Source organism: Brassica oleracea, unplaced genomic scaffold (assembly GCF_000695525.1).
Source record: "Brassica oleracea var. oleracea cultivar TO1000 unplaced genomic scaffold, BOL UnpScaffold01239, whole genome shotgun sequence".
In the NCBI taxonomy this organism is placed as follows: domain Eukaryota; kingdom Viridiplantae; phylum Streptophyta; class Magnoliopsida; order Brassicales; family Brassicaceae; genus Brassica; species Brassica oleracea.
The window spans coordinates 1-13,757 of record NW_013617788.1 but is presented as its reverse complement, the minus strand read 5'-3'; the positions used below and the strand labels follow the sequence as shown (position 1 = coordinate 13,757).

The window sequence follows — 13,757 nt, the reverse complement described above, 5'->3', positions numbered from 1 at the left end:
GAACACTTTTTTTGGGGGGCAACACAAATATGTGTGCACTACTCATATTCTAGATGCAAAACCAAATCTAACCAAATAGAATTTGTTACGGGATAAAGCCTAATCGACCAAACTTTCAAACCGAGCACGAACCAAAGACCTAGACCAATTTAATTGAAAACCGGTTTAGGCTAGCTGATAAATAAAGAAAAAAGGGTTTCGATATCTTCTTCTGAATCTTTCTCGCCGCTTCTCTTTAACCAAAACAAAAAGATGGAAGAAGTTATAGCAGAGCCGCCTCCGACTATCTCTCCGGCGATTGTGGATTACGACGAGCAGATGGAAGACGATGACGACGACTCTGATCTTTCTATCTCGTCAGACTCCGACATAGGTGAAGCTCTAGACTGGCTAGACGGCAAAAACGACGACGAGCTCATCGGTGGCGGCTTCTCTCTGCACGCTCGTCGTCCCAACGCCCACGGCGGAAATGGAGCTAGGCCTAACTCGGGCGCTCTTCAGCCTCTTTCTAACAAGGCTCAGAAGCTTTCCAGCCATGTCCGCGCGTCCCCGTTGGAGGCGTGGGAAGGTAGAGTTGAAATCGGGATGTCGAACTCCGTGACGACTGCGATACGTGGGAGTCTCAGAGACACGGAGATCGGGAGGAGCAGGAACACTGATAAAGCAGACAGGGCGACGGTTGAACAGGTGAAAATTTTTCTTAGTTTTAGAAAAAAACACAATCTTGTCGGAATGTGCTATTGTTGTTAAAAAAAAAACAATCTTGTCTGAATGTGCTGATGTTGTTTGTTTTGTTTTGACCAGGCGCTTGATCCGAGGACACGTATGGTGTTGTTTAGGATGCTTAATCGTGGTGTGTTTAATGATGTTAATGGATGTATTTCCACAGGCAAAGAAGTATGTCACTCATTTTTGATAATTATTATTGAAGTAGCACCACCAACGTGTATAGATAGATTCGTTTGTTAACAGCGCTCTCTTTTATAGGCTAATGTTTATCATGCTACAAAGTCTGATGGTGCGGAGCTTGCAATAAAAGTGTACAAGACATCAGTTCTGGTCTTCAAGTGAGTTTAATACATGTTCTTTAATCATTTCTTATCAAAAAAATTTGGACTTTGAGACCATATTGTTATTGACCCTGTGAAACGTTGTTTTCCACTTTGATGATTCTAGGGATCGAGATCGATATGTACAAGGAGATTACCGTTTCAGACATGGCTACTGTAAGCATAATCCCCGGAAGATGGTGAAGACGTGGGCTGAGAAAGAACACAGAAATCTTAAGAGGTAAAAGAACATACAATTCGTTATTGTTGTGTGTACTGGAGATTAAGACTATGAGTGTAATTAGAATAACTGAATCCTGGTAGTACACTTAATACGTATGAAACATGATTACTGTAGGTTAACATATCTTGTTTTCCAAACATAATCCTTGGTTTAATATATATAATACATGTTTCATTGGCAGGCTTCAGGCAGCAGGAATTAGATGTCCAGTTCCTATACTTCTACGACTTCATGTTCTAGTCATGGAGTTTATAGGTTCGCTCTAATGCATTATCTGTTGTTCTGGTCACTTATTCAAGAATTCTCATCATTTTCAGGTGTTTCAAACAGAGATGATGATATACAGATATTTCAGTTAGCTAGTCAAATTAAGATTTTTTTTATTTTATTATATAAATTTGCAGGAAGAGATGGCTGGGCTGCACCGCGTCTCAAGGATGCTGCACTATCACTAGACAAGTTACGCGAGTCTTATCTAGAGGCATGCGAGTGGCTTAATCTCTTTATTGGTCTCATTGCTATCATAAATGGGAAGTTTGCTGACATCTTTTCGTTCGATATTTTTTTTTTTTTTGTGTACAGTTGATAATCCAAATGAGAACATTATATCAGAAGTGCAAACTGGTGCATGGAGATCTCAGTGAGTATAACATACTTTATTTCGAGGTGAGTTCTGAGTTATATTTGTTCTTAAAGGACCTCTTTTGGGTTTACATGACTCACTTATTGATGTTATCTTGATCTTTTCTCAGGGGCACCTTTATATAATTGATGTTTCACAATCTGTGGATCTGGACCATCCTCTTGCCCTCACTTTTCTACGGGAAGATTGTGACCACGTTTCAGTAAGTGCTTGACGATTTTAACAATACTTGATTTGACTGGATAATGGTACCTCATGCATGTTTTATTTCGACATTTCACGTGCAGGATTTTTTCAAGAAACATGGTGTTGCTGTAATGACCATAAGGGAGCTATTTGACTTCATAGTGGACCCAACGATTTCAGACGAGAATGTTGATAGCTATTTGGAAGAGGTATGTAACTTATTAACCAGTGGGAGCTCCACGTTTAAGCTAAACTAATGAAGTGTGTAATATTTGTCAGGTCCAACGGAAAGTGATAGAGCGAGGAGAGCTATCCGTAGAGGATGAGATCGCGGATTCAGTATTCATGAAGGTTAGTGAAGTATATAGCTAGTCGTTAGAAATAATGTCTGAAAGATTATTTCAATCTTATTGTTTTGGTTGTTATGGTGATCAGTCATACATACCGAAGTCTCTGGACGCTGTGAAGAACCCGGAAGCTGATGTGGAGAAGATAACAAGCGGGCAGGACACAGGAGACATGTTGTACCAAACAATAACAGGGCTTAAGGATGCTCTTCCTAAAGTAGATGAGCAGCAAGTAAAGGTTGATGTTGAAGATAAGATAGAGGAAGGAGGAGGTGAAAAAGAAGAAGAAAGTGAAAACGAAGAAGAGGAAAGTGAAAGTGAAAGTGAGAGTGAAGAGGAGTTGGGTCCTGAGGACAAGAAAGCAGCAAGGAAAGAGCACAAGAAGAAAGTAAAAGAAGAGAAGAGGGAGGCTAGGAAGAACAAGACACCCAAATCTGTCAAGAAGAGAAAGAAGAAAATCTCTAAACCCCACAAGACCCGTTAGTTTATTTATGTTCCAGATCGACTCTATTCACTTGTCCTTTTGTTATTTATAAAATATTTTATGAGTTTCTTTCTTACAATCTAATAGAATTGTGAGAGGATTTGTGTTAGATTCTTGAATTTGAGTATAAACGTGGGATCGTTTCTCTTTTCTTACATGTGGTTAAAATAGCAACATATAACCATTATAACCAGACAGTAGTAGAATCAAACACATGATATGAAATCATGAAGATATTTCGTTCAAGAGCAGGTTCACATTCAAAGTAAAAACCTAATTGTTTAGGACATTAAGACAAGCCCAATAGCACTCGGTAATAAGAGTACACCGTAGGATGCTTGTACACAGGAAAATTGGAACAGCCGGAAGAGCAACTGTTATCCCAAATTGATGACTGTAATTTATATCTTTACCTTTGAAATGAGAGATTAAGAAAATAGACACTTCCGTAATTAGTATTTGAAAAATAACTCTCTCTTTTTGTCAACACTTGAAAAATAACTGTATTCTGCCAGATGTTTCGATCATATCTAACATCAATTTCTACTAACGTGCAAAAGAAATTTAAATTCACCTGATTCGAAATTTGGTGGAGAATATTTTAGCCTAAAAAAGCACACTGATTTATTAGCTCAATAATACTACTACATGTTTAGTAAAAAGTAAAAAGCCCATAAATTATAAAAAGCCCATAATTAAATAAAAAGCCCAAATAGAACCGGACAATAAGCTTTGGTTATTAACTGGAGTTGGCTAGTCAGAAGGACAACGAGCCTTGCCAATCTGGAAATGGAAGGTTGCTCCGAGGACGAGATGAGACTGACCGACAGTAGTAGTTCGCAAAAGAGGCAACGTACTTCAACCGAATCTGAGGAGAAGAAGAAACGCACCGGGACGCTGCTGGATCTGGATGCTACGGACTGTCCCGTTTGCTTTGATTCTCTCACCATTCCCATCTTTCAGGTTAACATTTCTCATCCCTGAATTGCTCTTCTCCTCATCTCATAAATTAGTTAGTTATTAATCATAATCTTATTTTTGGACATATAGTGTGAGAATGGTCATGTAGCATGCTCTACTTGCTGCGGAAAGCTGCGTCAGAAATGTGCAACATGCTCCTTAACCATGGCTTCCCGCAACAGAGCTTTGGAACGGATTCTCGAGCTACTTACAGTTCCATGTCCAAATGATGGTTGCTCCGAGACTGTCCTTTATTCTGAAACATCAACACATGTAAAGCACTGTGCTTACACCCACCGTCCTTGCCCTTTTAGCAGCTGCGACTTCATTTGCTCCTTCAAGGATTTATATGAACACTGCGTTGCTGCTAAACACTGCGAGTCCTCAGACACGTTTGAATGTGGAACGGCCATGTATATAATAAGACCCTTAAGTGGTAAGAGGATCATTCTCAAGGAAGAGACTACAGAAGGAGGAGGAGGGGGAGAAGGAGAAATTGTTGTTGTGGAGTGTTTCCAGATGCCTCAAGGTCGAATTATATATGCTAGCTGTATTGGGCCAGGAACAGACGTGTTCTCCTGTAAATTCGAGCTGTATCCAGCTTCGGGTAGGCGTTTGTCTTCTGAATCAAAACTCGAAAGAGTCGGTGAAGTAAGCGATGAACTACCAGGTGGGTCTGTTATGTTTGTTCCAAGTTTTTCATAACCATCAAGAGAGGAGACTTACTAGGATCATGAAGAAGCTACTACTTCTTCACTCATAAGCCACGCACTTACCTACTTTACGTGTTTGTGCTTAAGAGTTGGAAATGAGCTTTTGTGTTTTGTTCTTTTGGAAAAATTACAACCGAAAATGTATATCTAATGCAACATCTACTTTTGTTCATTAGGTTTCCTTTGTAAACTATATCATCTAACACTTTAAAAATTTATGTGTGATGTGGACCTAATTTCATATTAGTCATATGCGCAAAGGAATAGGAGAAACGTTTTGTTATCTGAATCACAAGACAAATCAGAAATGTAAAAGCATTTGTCAATACTCTGTAGTTGTGAACCCCACAAAAGGGCCAAAGCCAATTAACAGATGGTAACTTCAACCAATAAGAGACAAAAGCTAACCAAATAAATAGTGACCTGCAGGGCCAGTCTCTACAGGATGAAGGTGAGACGATCAAACAAACCTGTGAGTAGACGATGCATTGTGGTATCCCAGTCCAGGCCAAACAGGATGCCCCACCACTCGTAACCAAAGCCTGAAAGTATAAGGACATGCAAAGAAGAGGTGATCCCGCGTCTCATCCGATTCTCCACAGTAAACACGTCTGATTCTATTGTCGAGTACGATGACCTGTTGCAAGTCTGTCGCTAAGTAATGAAAACATAGCGAGGAATGCCTTGAGAAAACCAGAAGAATTTATTCCACTGAACCTCTACCTTGCGTCCACGGAGCTGATGCCAAATTTCATCCGCTATAAATTTGTCAATATATTCATCTTCTCCACACTTTCAAGACAGACCATCAGCTTCAGATGCGGACAGAAAAGAGGGAAACGAGTAATATCTTGAATCGCTCCTCTAAAATGTTGGTCGCGATACGATAGGTTTTTGAGATTGCTAAAAGTTGAAGTGCCTTATGATGTATTTGCTGTAAAAAAAACTAATTTATTTTGAATAAATTTAACATATTTAAGAAAAAAACGTTCAAAAGAATCTATCTATCCATATATAAAAAAATGTTTGTCTCCCTCCTGTTGCGCCACGTCAGCGCCAGGTCAGAAAGTCAAGTCCTATAGTCTCGACACGTGTCATCTTTCTAAACTTTCCGTTTCATTTAAATCAGAGCGTGATCCTATAGGCTTTACATGTTGACGGACCGTAATGTTATTTTATTAGCCCAGTCCGACAAGGTGAACAGGTATGAATATCCAAACGCAACGTTTTTGCTATTACAGTTACACCCATCTCATGTTCGCCGTTTTAGACGAAAACTCGATCTTGGGTTTCGACTGTGATGATATTTCACCTTCTTCTTTATCATTCCGTCAGATACACGATCATGTTCATCTTCCCGATTGAGAGAAACTGGAAACGTGTTCTCGTTACGCTCAAGCGAAGAGTCGTCTACAATTGAGGCATCAACTATTGACGATCTATCATTCATTGATTTCCCATTTACTACGATCATCATATTCTTCCGCTATAAAAAGGTATGTTTTGCCCCATGAAATTCGTCTGTTCTTTCTTCTCATTCATAAGCGTTTTAAGAAATATACCTTTGAAAATGGCTAACTCCTCTGTCCTCCTTGCCGATTGAACGCCGGCGGTTGTCCCTCCACCGTTGATGTCCGCCTCCTTAGTTTTTGGGAAATCAGGAGTGTGAAGTGTGGCGGCGAGCTAATGGGGTTGACATGCTCCTCCTCGAAGCTCAGGTAAATCCACCGTCAAAATCATTATGTATTTGGGAGTTGATAATTGTTTTGTTTGTTGATTATGTTTTGTGTTCTTCATGTATTGATTATTATACTTTTAAACCTAACTTTTATTTTAATGGAGATTCATTTGGTCATGTCTTCATTATCAAAAAAATAAAATTCCATAAGCTTTTGTTATCTTAAAATAATTGGATAATGATTATTGTTTTGTCTATTGATTCTGTTTCGCTTTATTCGTAAATTCATAATCAAGCTTTTAATCCAAACATTCAGTTTGAGTGGGATCCATTTGTTTATTTCTTGATTATCAGAAAATCTTCCCCGAAGTTTCTTTTATATAGTTGATGATGAAAGTTGCGATCTTTATGTCTTAAAACATTATTTTGAGGAGTTAGAGGAAGAGTCCCCAAAGGATAACTCCGTCGTAGTGGTATGTTACTTCTACCACACCTCTTATACTATAACATTTCAAGAAAGGTTTTCTATTCTTTAATGCCGAAATTGATTTATCTTGATGGCAGTATGTGATACTTGACGAGCTTCGCTGTAACCAACGAAGTTGAAAACACCGACTCTGACCAGGCATTAGCGTGACAACCATTCGCATTGACAAGAAGGTTTTCAACGTCAAATAAACACCAGTCATTGACTTACCGAGAGATATTGAAGCTGAGATGAGAAGATGAAGGCTTGAACTTAGGCAAACCATGGACATGCACAGCTCATCATCGAAAGAAGCACTTAATACAAAAGGACGGTTAGAAATATAGGTGTCAAGCAGGGATAGTTGATGATGAGCAAGCTGCTCCGTCTAAAACTTTATGACTCCCATGTTTCTCTTGAAAAATTAGCATAAGCTGTGGAGAATGTAAGAAGCTCGAAGATTTGAGGAAGCTAGGAGTGCTGAAGCGACAGTCCTGGCTATTCCAAAGATGGAGAAGGCCAAGTCTAGAGCTACAATGGAAGCAAGTGAGAAAGCGCAGATGATGGTGGAACTAGAAGAAAGCAAGCTGAAATGAAAAAAAAAAGACGGGAATCGCACGAGAAATACGCTGGTTTACTTTTTTCGTACATAACGATGTCTGGTACAAAAGATAAACTTGATCACAACCCTATTGCCATTAGTCTTGAAACCTGATGCTGCTCCAGACATCCTCACATGGTTCTTCGCTTTCGTACGTGTCCTAGTATTTGGTGTATGAGTTCATGGAAAATGGAAAATGGGAGCTTAGAGGAAAGACTTTCGAGATAAATTACTTTACCAGAAATACACGATACAATTACAAATCATTAAAATAATATCAGATAAAACTCACCCGAACTTAAAACATTTCTCATAACATATCTTCTCGACAAATGACACATGCTAACCTAATAAAAACAATCAGAGCGTTGACACATTTGAAAAAAAATTCGTTCAAACACACCTCTTATTTAGTATATAAACAATTAGATCTAATAAAAAATATTAAAACTAATGTTATACTATTAATAAAGCTGAATCCTTTATTTTCCTGATGAAATTTCATCAAAAGTTTTCTAAAAATTTAACACTATAATTTGTAAAAGTTTATTAAGTATTCCATGTTTGCATCATCTTATTGTTTTAAACCAAATTTATTGATAAAATATTTAATAATCCAAAAAAAAAATTTGATCATTTTTTTAAAATCTAACAGAACATTTGACATCAATCTAAAATAATATTTTGGCACATAATTAATCTGAGATTTTTGTACTAAATTTTTATTTTGCTTATTATCAAAACTATTACTACAGTAGAATAAACAAATAAATATGTAAAACTATTATGTATTCATTAACATGTCTTCAATATTAAGATAAACATAATCTATTATAAGAATAACAAAACATACACAATTAATGAAAACTAATATTACCTTAAATTAAAGTAAGCTAAACATTTTAAAATATTCGTTAACATTAATTATATATTTATGTATTTTTCGGTTACTATCCCGCCTTTAGGCAACCCTAGTTTTATATATTCAACTGATTGGAATTGGTGGAGAATAATTTAGGTAATGGGTTTTCAAAATTATAGGCAGAAGAAATAAAATCCCACTAATTTCTTAGCTCAATAACAATACATGTTTAGTAAAAAGTAAAAAGCCACAATTAAATAAAAAAGCCCACAGTTAAATAAAAAGGCGAAATGTTAGCTGGAGTTATAAAATACTCACGTCGTGGCCCTAGGGATCAAGATGTCGCCTCCTCCGAATGAAGGGGAAGTTTATGAAGGTCGGCGTAGAGGATCGGAATCGGACGAAGAGCTGAAGGGGGTGAGCTACCAGGAGTACCGGTGGCTCAAACGCATCAAGATGAGGAACACGCCGAGAGATCCGAACGCCGACGAGAGGGATGATGATAACCTGCCGAAAGCCAAAGTCGAATCTGATTCTGGTAAGTCGCAATCTGAAACTGATCGATCTAGGAAGCGTAGGGGGAGGAGATCTTATGATAGCGATAGCGAATCTGTAGAGAGTGATTCTGATGAGGAAGATAGAAGGAGACAACGTAGTAGAAGGAAGATTAAGAGTAAGAGCTCTAGGAGATCTGAAGAGAGTGATTCCGATGAGGAAGATAGGAAACTAGGAAGAAAAAGGAAGAAAAGCACAAGTATTAGGAAGAAGAGAAGATACAGTGATTCTGAATCTGAGATTAGTGCTTCCTCGTCTGGTGATGAACAACAACACACCAAGTCAAAGATCAAGAGGCGGAAGAAGCTCTCAGGCGACGAGGAAGAAGATAGGGGACGAAGAACAAGTAAGAAGAAGAAAGGAAGCGGACATAGGAGTGCTTCTGGGGAAGAACATAGCAGGTCAAAGAGCAAGAGGCGGAAGAAGCTGTCAGGCGATGGTTCTGACACTGATCTGAAGGCGAAACTTGAAGAAACGGTGAAGGATACTGAGCTTGAGTTGAAGAAGTTCAGAGAGATGGTTAATAATGAATCAAAGATGAAATCTTTAGCTCCTGAAGAAGAAGAAGCTGAGGTGGGTCCTAAAGCTGAAGGACACATGAGCGGTTACGGTCCTGCGTTAAGACCCGGTGAAGGAGACGCTATAGCACAGTACGTTCAGCAAGGGAAACGTATCCCACGTAGAGGAGAAGTGGGTCTTAACGCTGATGGGATTCAGAGGTTTGAGGATCTTGGGTATGTTATGAGGGGGAGTAGGCATCAAAGGATTAATGCTATTCGTATCAGGAAGGAGAACCAGGTTTACAGTGCTGAAGACAAGCGTGCGTTGGCTATGTTTAACTATGAGGAGAAGGCCAAGCGTGAGGCTAAGGTCATGTCTGATCTTTCCAGGCTGGTGCAGCGCCATATGGGAGAGGAGTTGGGTCCGAATCATGACCCTTTTGGTGCTGGAAAGGCTGACGACTGAATCGGGACATACAGAAGCTGCTGCTCCGCTCTGCTTTTGATGCTTCATCCTACTTCTTTGTCTCTTACCTATCTTTGGTTATGTTTTTTTTTGTTACCCCGTGATAAAATATTGTCTATATGCTGCGTGAAGCTTTTCTACAAACGTATGTTTCTTCATCGTCTAGTTTATGACCGTGTTGTAGAGACGTCGTTTTGCTATCTTGTTTTGGGTTTTAATATTGAAGGAGAAAAATAAATAAATAAAAAGGCCAAATGGAACCAGACAATCAGCTAGACACTGCGAGTTCTCAGACATGTTTGAATGTGGAACGCAAGTGTTTATACCTTTAGGTGGTAAGGGGATCATTCTCAAGGAAGAGACTACAGAAGGAGAAGGAGAAGTTGTGGTTGTGGAGTGGTTCGACATGCCAGACGGTCGGATGTTCTATGCCTGCTCTATTGGACCAGGAACAGACGAGTTCTCCTACAAATTCAATCTATATCCAGCTTCGGGTAAGCGTTTGTCTTCTGAATCAAAACTTGAAAGAGTCCGTAAAGTAAGCAATGAACTACCAGGTGGGTCTGTTATGTTTGTTCCTTCATCGACCTGCCCTGCCTACATGTTTTTCATAACCATCAAGCGGGGAGAATTACTAGGATCATGAAGAAGCTACTAGTTCTTCCCTCATAAGCCACACTTACCTACTCTATCTTTGTGCTTAGGAGTTCGAAAAAGAGTTTTTGAGTTTTGTTCTTTTGGAAACACTACAATCGGAAATGTATATCTAATGCAACATCTACTTTTGTTTATTAGATTTCATCTGTAAAACTATATCACCTAACACTTTAAAATTAATGTGTGATGTGGACCTAAGTTCATATGCGCAAACAAATAGGAATAACTTTTTGTTATCCGAATCACAAGTCAAAACAGAAATGCTTGAAGAAATGTGAAAGCCTTTGTCAATACTCTGTATCATATACTCATTTCGTCTACAAAATATTGCAGAGCTACTTTACACTTGTTCTACCATTAGAAACTTTAGGGTCTGATGATTCTTTTTTCATATGTAGTTGTGTACCCGGTAACTTCCTCTTCTCAGTTTCCAGATTTTTCTACTCTTTTGTTTTTATTTTTGTAACTCATTATAACAAGGCAAAGCCTAATAACTCGGGAATAAAAGTACACCGTAGGTTGCGTTTAGACAGAAAAACATGGAACAGCCAGACGAGTAGCTTCGACCAATAAGAGACAAAAGCTAACCAAACCGAAGATAGTACCACTTAAAAAAACATTAAAAAGACACTAGTGTAGAATCAACACATGATAAGCACCTAACTGTTCTTGGACAACAAAACAAAACAAGCCTACCAATCCATAATCGTCAAATGCAACAACTATCTGCTGAGGAACAAGTTTCCATTATGGTAGAAGGCGTAATCGTCGAGGACTTCAAGTGACAAGCGTGTTTGATGATAAAACTCACGAAGTCTCTCTCTTCTTGCCTTCCCCTGTAGTCTGCAAACTCGAAAGTTTCAAGGCTCTCCAACAAACATGTAGGAACAGCACTCGGGTCATTGTTCCAGCTAATCGACTCATACTTCTTGAAACGTCCACCACTCTGAGTTAAACAAAAAAAAAAAAGAAAGAAAGAGAGAACTATACATGAACACTACAACAAAGAGTATAGAAAATTAGTCAAAAGGAAGAAACTTACATAGACGTAGAGTTTGAGGACTCGCAGCTTAGGAGCATCCCGGCGCAACCGGAAAAGCAACTTGGACCAATAATCAAAGCTTATACCTAACTTCAGATGTTCAAGCTGACCAAAGAATATACCATCATGATACATATACTGCACACATGAGACAATGTAATAACAAAAGGTAAGTGATATTATATAATAGAGATTGTGTACTTGAAGTTGATAAAAGATTATACCCTCTCTTCAAAGTCGAAATAGACGCAAAGCGAAAGGCGTTTGACAGATGTGATTGATTCAAAGACCATCTCAAGATACTCATCAACAACGATATCTGCCTCTTCAACCTTAGGCATATGAGCGACCAAGTAAGAGTACCTCGCATTGTAATCCTCAATATTGAGATACTTCAAAGAAGGGGTTACTATAACAAACTCATCAGTCGAAGAAGTTCCACCATCTAACGGTAAGGTCAGCATGTGCAGGGACGGGCTGATCACAACTATCGCTTTCGCTTTGTCACGACCACTTCGCTGAATAACCAGATCTTCAAGAACAGGGCAGTAGGACAAAAGCAGTCGGAAAGTATCTTCTTTTGAGTAAGTAACACATCCAAGATGCAGAGTTTTCAACGAAGGGAGATAAACAGTCCGAGGAACATCCAACAGAATCATCTCGCCGTTGAGTTTCAAAGTCACTAGCGATTCGCACGTAAACAAGCTGCACGGCAATAACAAACAAGGTTCTCCCGACCAACAGTATACACAGTCGATATCTAGCTCAACGATGCAGCGAGAAACCGTAGTTGCAACCCACTGAGTGATATCCTCAGGTTGAAAAAATGATGAATAACATTTGAGGAGGAAGCTCTCTATGACTGGAGGTTTGAGTAATGGAAGATTCTTGTTGATAAAATCCCTAATTGCAAGGTCTGATCCATACTTGTTATCCACGAACTCGAGTTTAGGCACCCACGTCCAAAGAAACTCCCATCGTTTAGATAAAATGCTGGTGGAGACAGCAACTTTTGTCGGAACAAAGGTTAGTATCCTGGCCAGTAACTCATCGGATAGTCCACTGATTCTGTCCATCACCTTTTACAAAAACAATAGAAAAGAGTTGAAATGTTGAAAGATATATAACATGACAAAACCTCAGAAAAATCTGTATTTCACTACAGGGGAAGAAGACAAAGCTAACAATTGAAAAACATAGCTACATAGAGGAATGAAGCAAAATAACCTGTTAAGTTTAGTGGAGACGCGATGTCTGCTCAGGAGAGAAGACAAAATCAGAAACGCTCGGAGAACTGTCAAGGCATTTGTCGACGACACTACCGACTGTAAAATGCAGAAAGAGAATGACGAAGAAGAAGGAAGTGAAAGGAGAAGAAACTGTAATGGGCTTCGAGATGCAGAGCCCATTACTGTTATTATTAGTGGGCCCGAACCCAAAACTGAATAAATGGAACCAGACAGGTAAGCTAGGGTTTCGAGGTGCAGAGCTTTGGATTGGCCAACGACGCTTGTGTCTCTGATACTTCTCTCGAAATGGAGCCCGGAGACTCCGACAGACCGATTGTATTCAAACGAACTTCGCGAAAGAGGCAACTTTCTCCGACCGAACGCACTGCGACGTTGCTGGATCTGGATGTTACAGACTGTCCCATTTGCTTTCATCCTCTCACTAGGGCTGTCAGTTGGGTTGGACTGCACCCAAATGGGTGTGTCCAATGGGCATTTATTTTTTCCTGGATTCAAGACACACACATTCATATTTAGCCCATATCCAATAATACTAAAACCCAATATTACTCATTACCCAGTTGGACAACCCAAGCCTGTTTATTTATAAGTAAATTTTAATATTAGCTTAAATCTGTTAAACTTAATGTAAACCCAATTTTAATATCAAATAACATCAAAATGAGATAGAAATATCCAACATTGAATTGAGTAATAAAGTTTTGAAATTTTAAACAACATTTAAAAATCTGAAAATAAATATGATGTAAAATAATCTCAAAAGGTTGAGTTTTTGATAACTTTGTTTATGAATTCACTTTATTCTAGTTTTGTAATTTTATATATTCTCATCTGCAGCCTGCAGCAAAAAAAAAGAAGATGATTCAACCTCAGATTCTTATACTGAATGCAACCACAATGAACAAAAACATAGCCAAAAACATTAGTGAGAAAAATGAGAACATTGTGTATTATGAAGCATCATTTCTATAAATCACATTAGATTCAAACAATGACAATATAAAAATACAATATGCTAAAGACTTCTATCAGAATATCACATTAGATTAAATGT

The 13,757-nt window shown here is 38.7% G+C and overlaps 4 protein-coding genes across 7 annotated transcripts; 3 read left to right on the top strand and 1 right to left on the bottom strand.

Annotated features, from left to right (window-relative positions):
- Positions 1-213: 213 nt before the first annotated feature.
- LOC106321118 (serine/threonine-protein kinase RIO1-like) lies at positions 214-3,102 on the top strand. The gene is made up of 11 exons (XM_013759434.1): positions 214-687; positions 805-897; positions 988-1,067; positions 1,177-1,290; positions 1,475-1,548; positions 1,698-1,774; positions 1,876-1,959; positions 2,046-2,138; positions 2,224-2,331; positions 2,402-2,473; positions 2,558-3,102. Exons 1-11 carry the CDS (start codon positions 253-255, stop codon positions 2,951-2,953), a joined length of 1,626 nt encoding a protein of 541 aa, XP_013614888.1. The 5' UTR covers positions 214-252; the 3' UTR covers positions 2,954-3,102.
- Positions 3,103-3,698: 596 nt separating this feature from the next.
- On the top strand, positions 3,699-4,869 carry LOC106321122 (E3 ubiquitin-protein ligase SINA-like 7). Its single transcript, XM_013759440.1, has 2 exons — positions 3,699-3,916; positions 4,004-4,869. The coding sequence occupies exons 1-2, from the start codon at positions 3,743-3,745 to the stop codon at positions 4,616-4,618; spliced, it is 789 nt and encodes a 262-aa protein (XP_013614894.1). The 5' UTR covers positions 3,699-3,742; the 3' UTR covers positions 4,619-4,869.
- A 3,666-nt stretch (positions 4,870-8,535) lies between these two features.
- LOC106321120 (NF-kappa-B-activating protein-like) lies at positions 8,536-9,979 on the top strand. Of its 3 annotated transcripts, none has more exons than XM_013759438.1 (2): positions 8,536-8,590; positions 8,627-9,979. In XM_013759438.1, exons 1-2 carry the CDS (start codon positions 8,573-8,575, stop codon positions 9,752-9,754), a joined length of 1,146 nt encoding a protein of 381 aa, XP_013614892.1. In that variant the 5' UTR covers positions 8,536-8,572; the 3' UTR covers positions 9,755-9,979. The 3 variants fall into 3 exon arrangements, with proteins under 3 accessions (XP_013614892.1, XP_013614893.1, XP_013614891.1); XM_013759439.1 differs by having other exon boundaries at positions 8,545-9,303; positions 9,346-9,974; XM_013759437.1 differs by having other exon boundaries at positions 8,545-9,979.
- Positions 9,980-10,909: 930 nt separating this feature from the next.
- On the bottom strand, positions 10,910-13,192 carry LOC106321119 (FBD-associated F-box protein At2g26860-like). 2 transcript variants are annotated; one of them, XM_013759435.1, is made up of 4 exons: positions 12,681-13,191; positions 11,678-12,532; positions 11,454-11,591; positions 10,910-11,357 (listed from the first exon to the last, which is right to left on the bottom strand). In XM_013759435.1, exons 2-4 carry the CDS (start codon positions 12,527-12,529, stop codon positions 11,121-11,123), a joined length of 1,227 nt encoding a protein of 408 aa, XP_013614889.1. In that variant the 5' UTR covers positions 12,530-12,532; positions 12,681-13,191; the 3' UTR covers positions 10,910-11,120. The 2 variants fall into 2 exon arrangements, with proteins under 2 accessions (XP_013614889.1, XP_013614890.1); XM_013759436.1 differs by having other exon boundaries at positions 11,121-11,254; positions 12,681-13,192.
- Between the last annotated feature and the right edge of the window lie 565 nt (positions 13,193-13,757).

What these genes read in the sequence shown, in the direction of transcription:
- LOC106321119 (XM_013759435.1), bottom strand. Translation starts at nt 12,529, where the DNA reads ATGGACAGAATCAGTGGACTATCCGATGAGTTACTGGCCAGGATACTA. An exon ending in ATTTCGACTTTGAAGAGAGG is followed by an intron (nt 11,592 to 11,677) that starts GTATAATCTTTT and finishes TCATGTGTGCAG; the next exon opens with TATATGTATCATGATGGTAT. An exon ending in TCCTCAAACTCTACGTCTAT is followed by an intron (nt 11,358 to 11,453) that starts GTAAGTTTCTTC and finishes TGTTTAACTCAG; the next exon opens with AGTGGTGGACGTTTCAAGAA.
- LOC106321122 (XM_013759440.1), top strand. Translation starts at nt 3,743, where the DNA reads ATGGAAGGTTGCTCCGAGGACGAGATGAGACTGACCGACAGTAGTAGT. An exon ending in TCACCATTCCCATCTTTCAG is followed by an intron (nt 3,917 to 4,003) that starts GTTAACATTTCT and finishes TTGGACATATAG; the next exon opens with TGTGAGAATGGTCATGTAGC.
- LOC106321120 (XM_013759437.1), top strand. Translation starts at nt 8,573, where the DNA reads ATGTCGCCTCCTCCGAATGAAGGGGAAGTTTATGAAGGTCGGCGTAGA.
- LOC106321118 (XM_013759434.1), top strand. Translation starts at nt 253, where the DNA reads ATGGAAGAAGTTATAGCAGAGCCGCCTCCGACTATCTCTCCGGCGATT. An exon ending in ACATCAGTTCTGGTCTTCAA is followed by an intron (nt 1,068 to 1,176) that starts GTGAGTTTAATA and finishes TGATGATTCTAG; the next exon opens with GGATCGAGATCGATATGTAC. An exon ending in ATAACATACTTTATTTCGAG is followed by an intron (nt 1,960 to 2,045) that starts GTGAGTTCTGAG and finishes ATCTTTTCTCAG; the next exon opens with GGGCACCTTTATATAATTGA.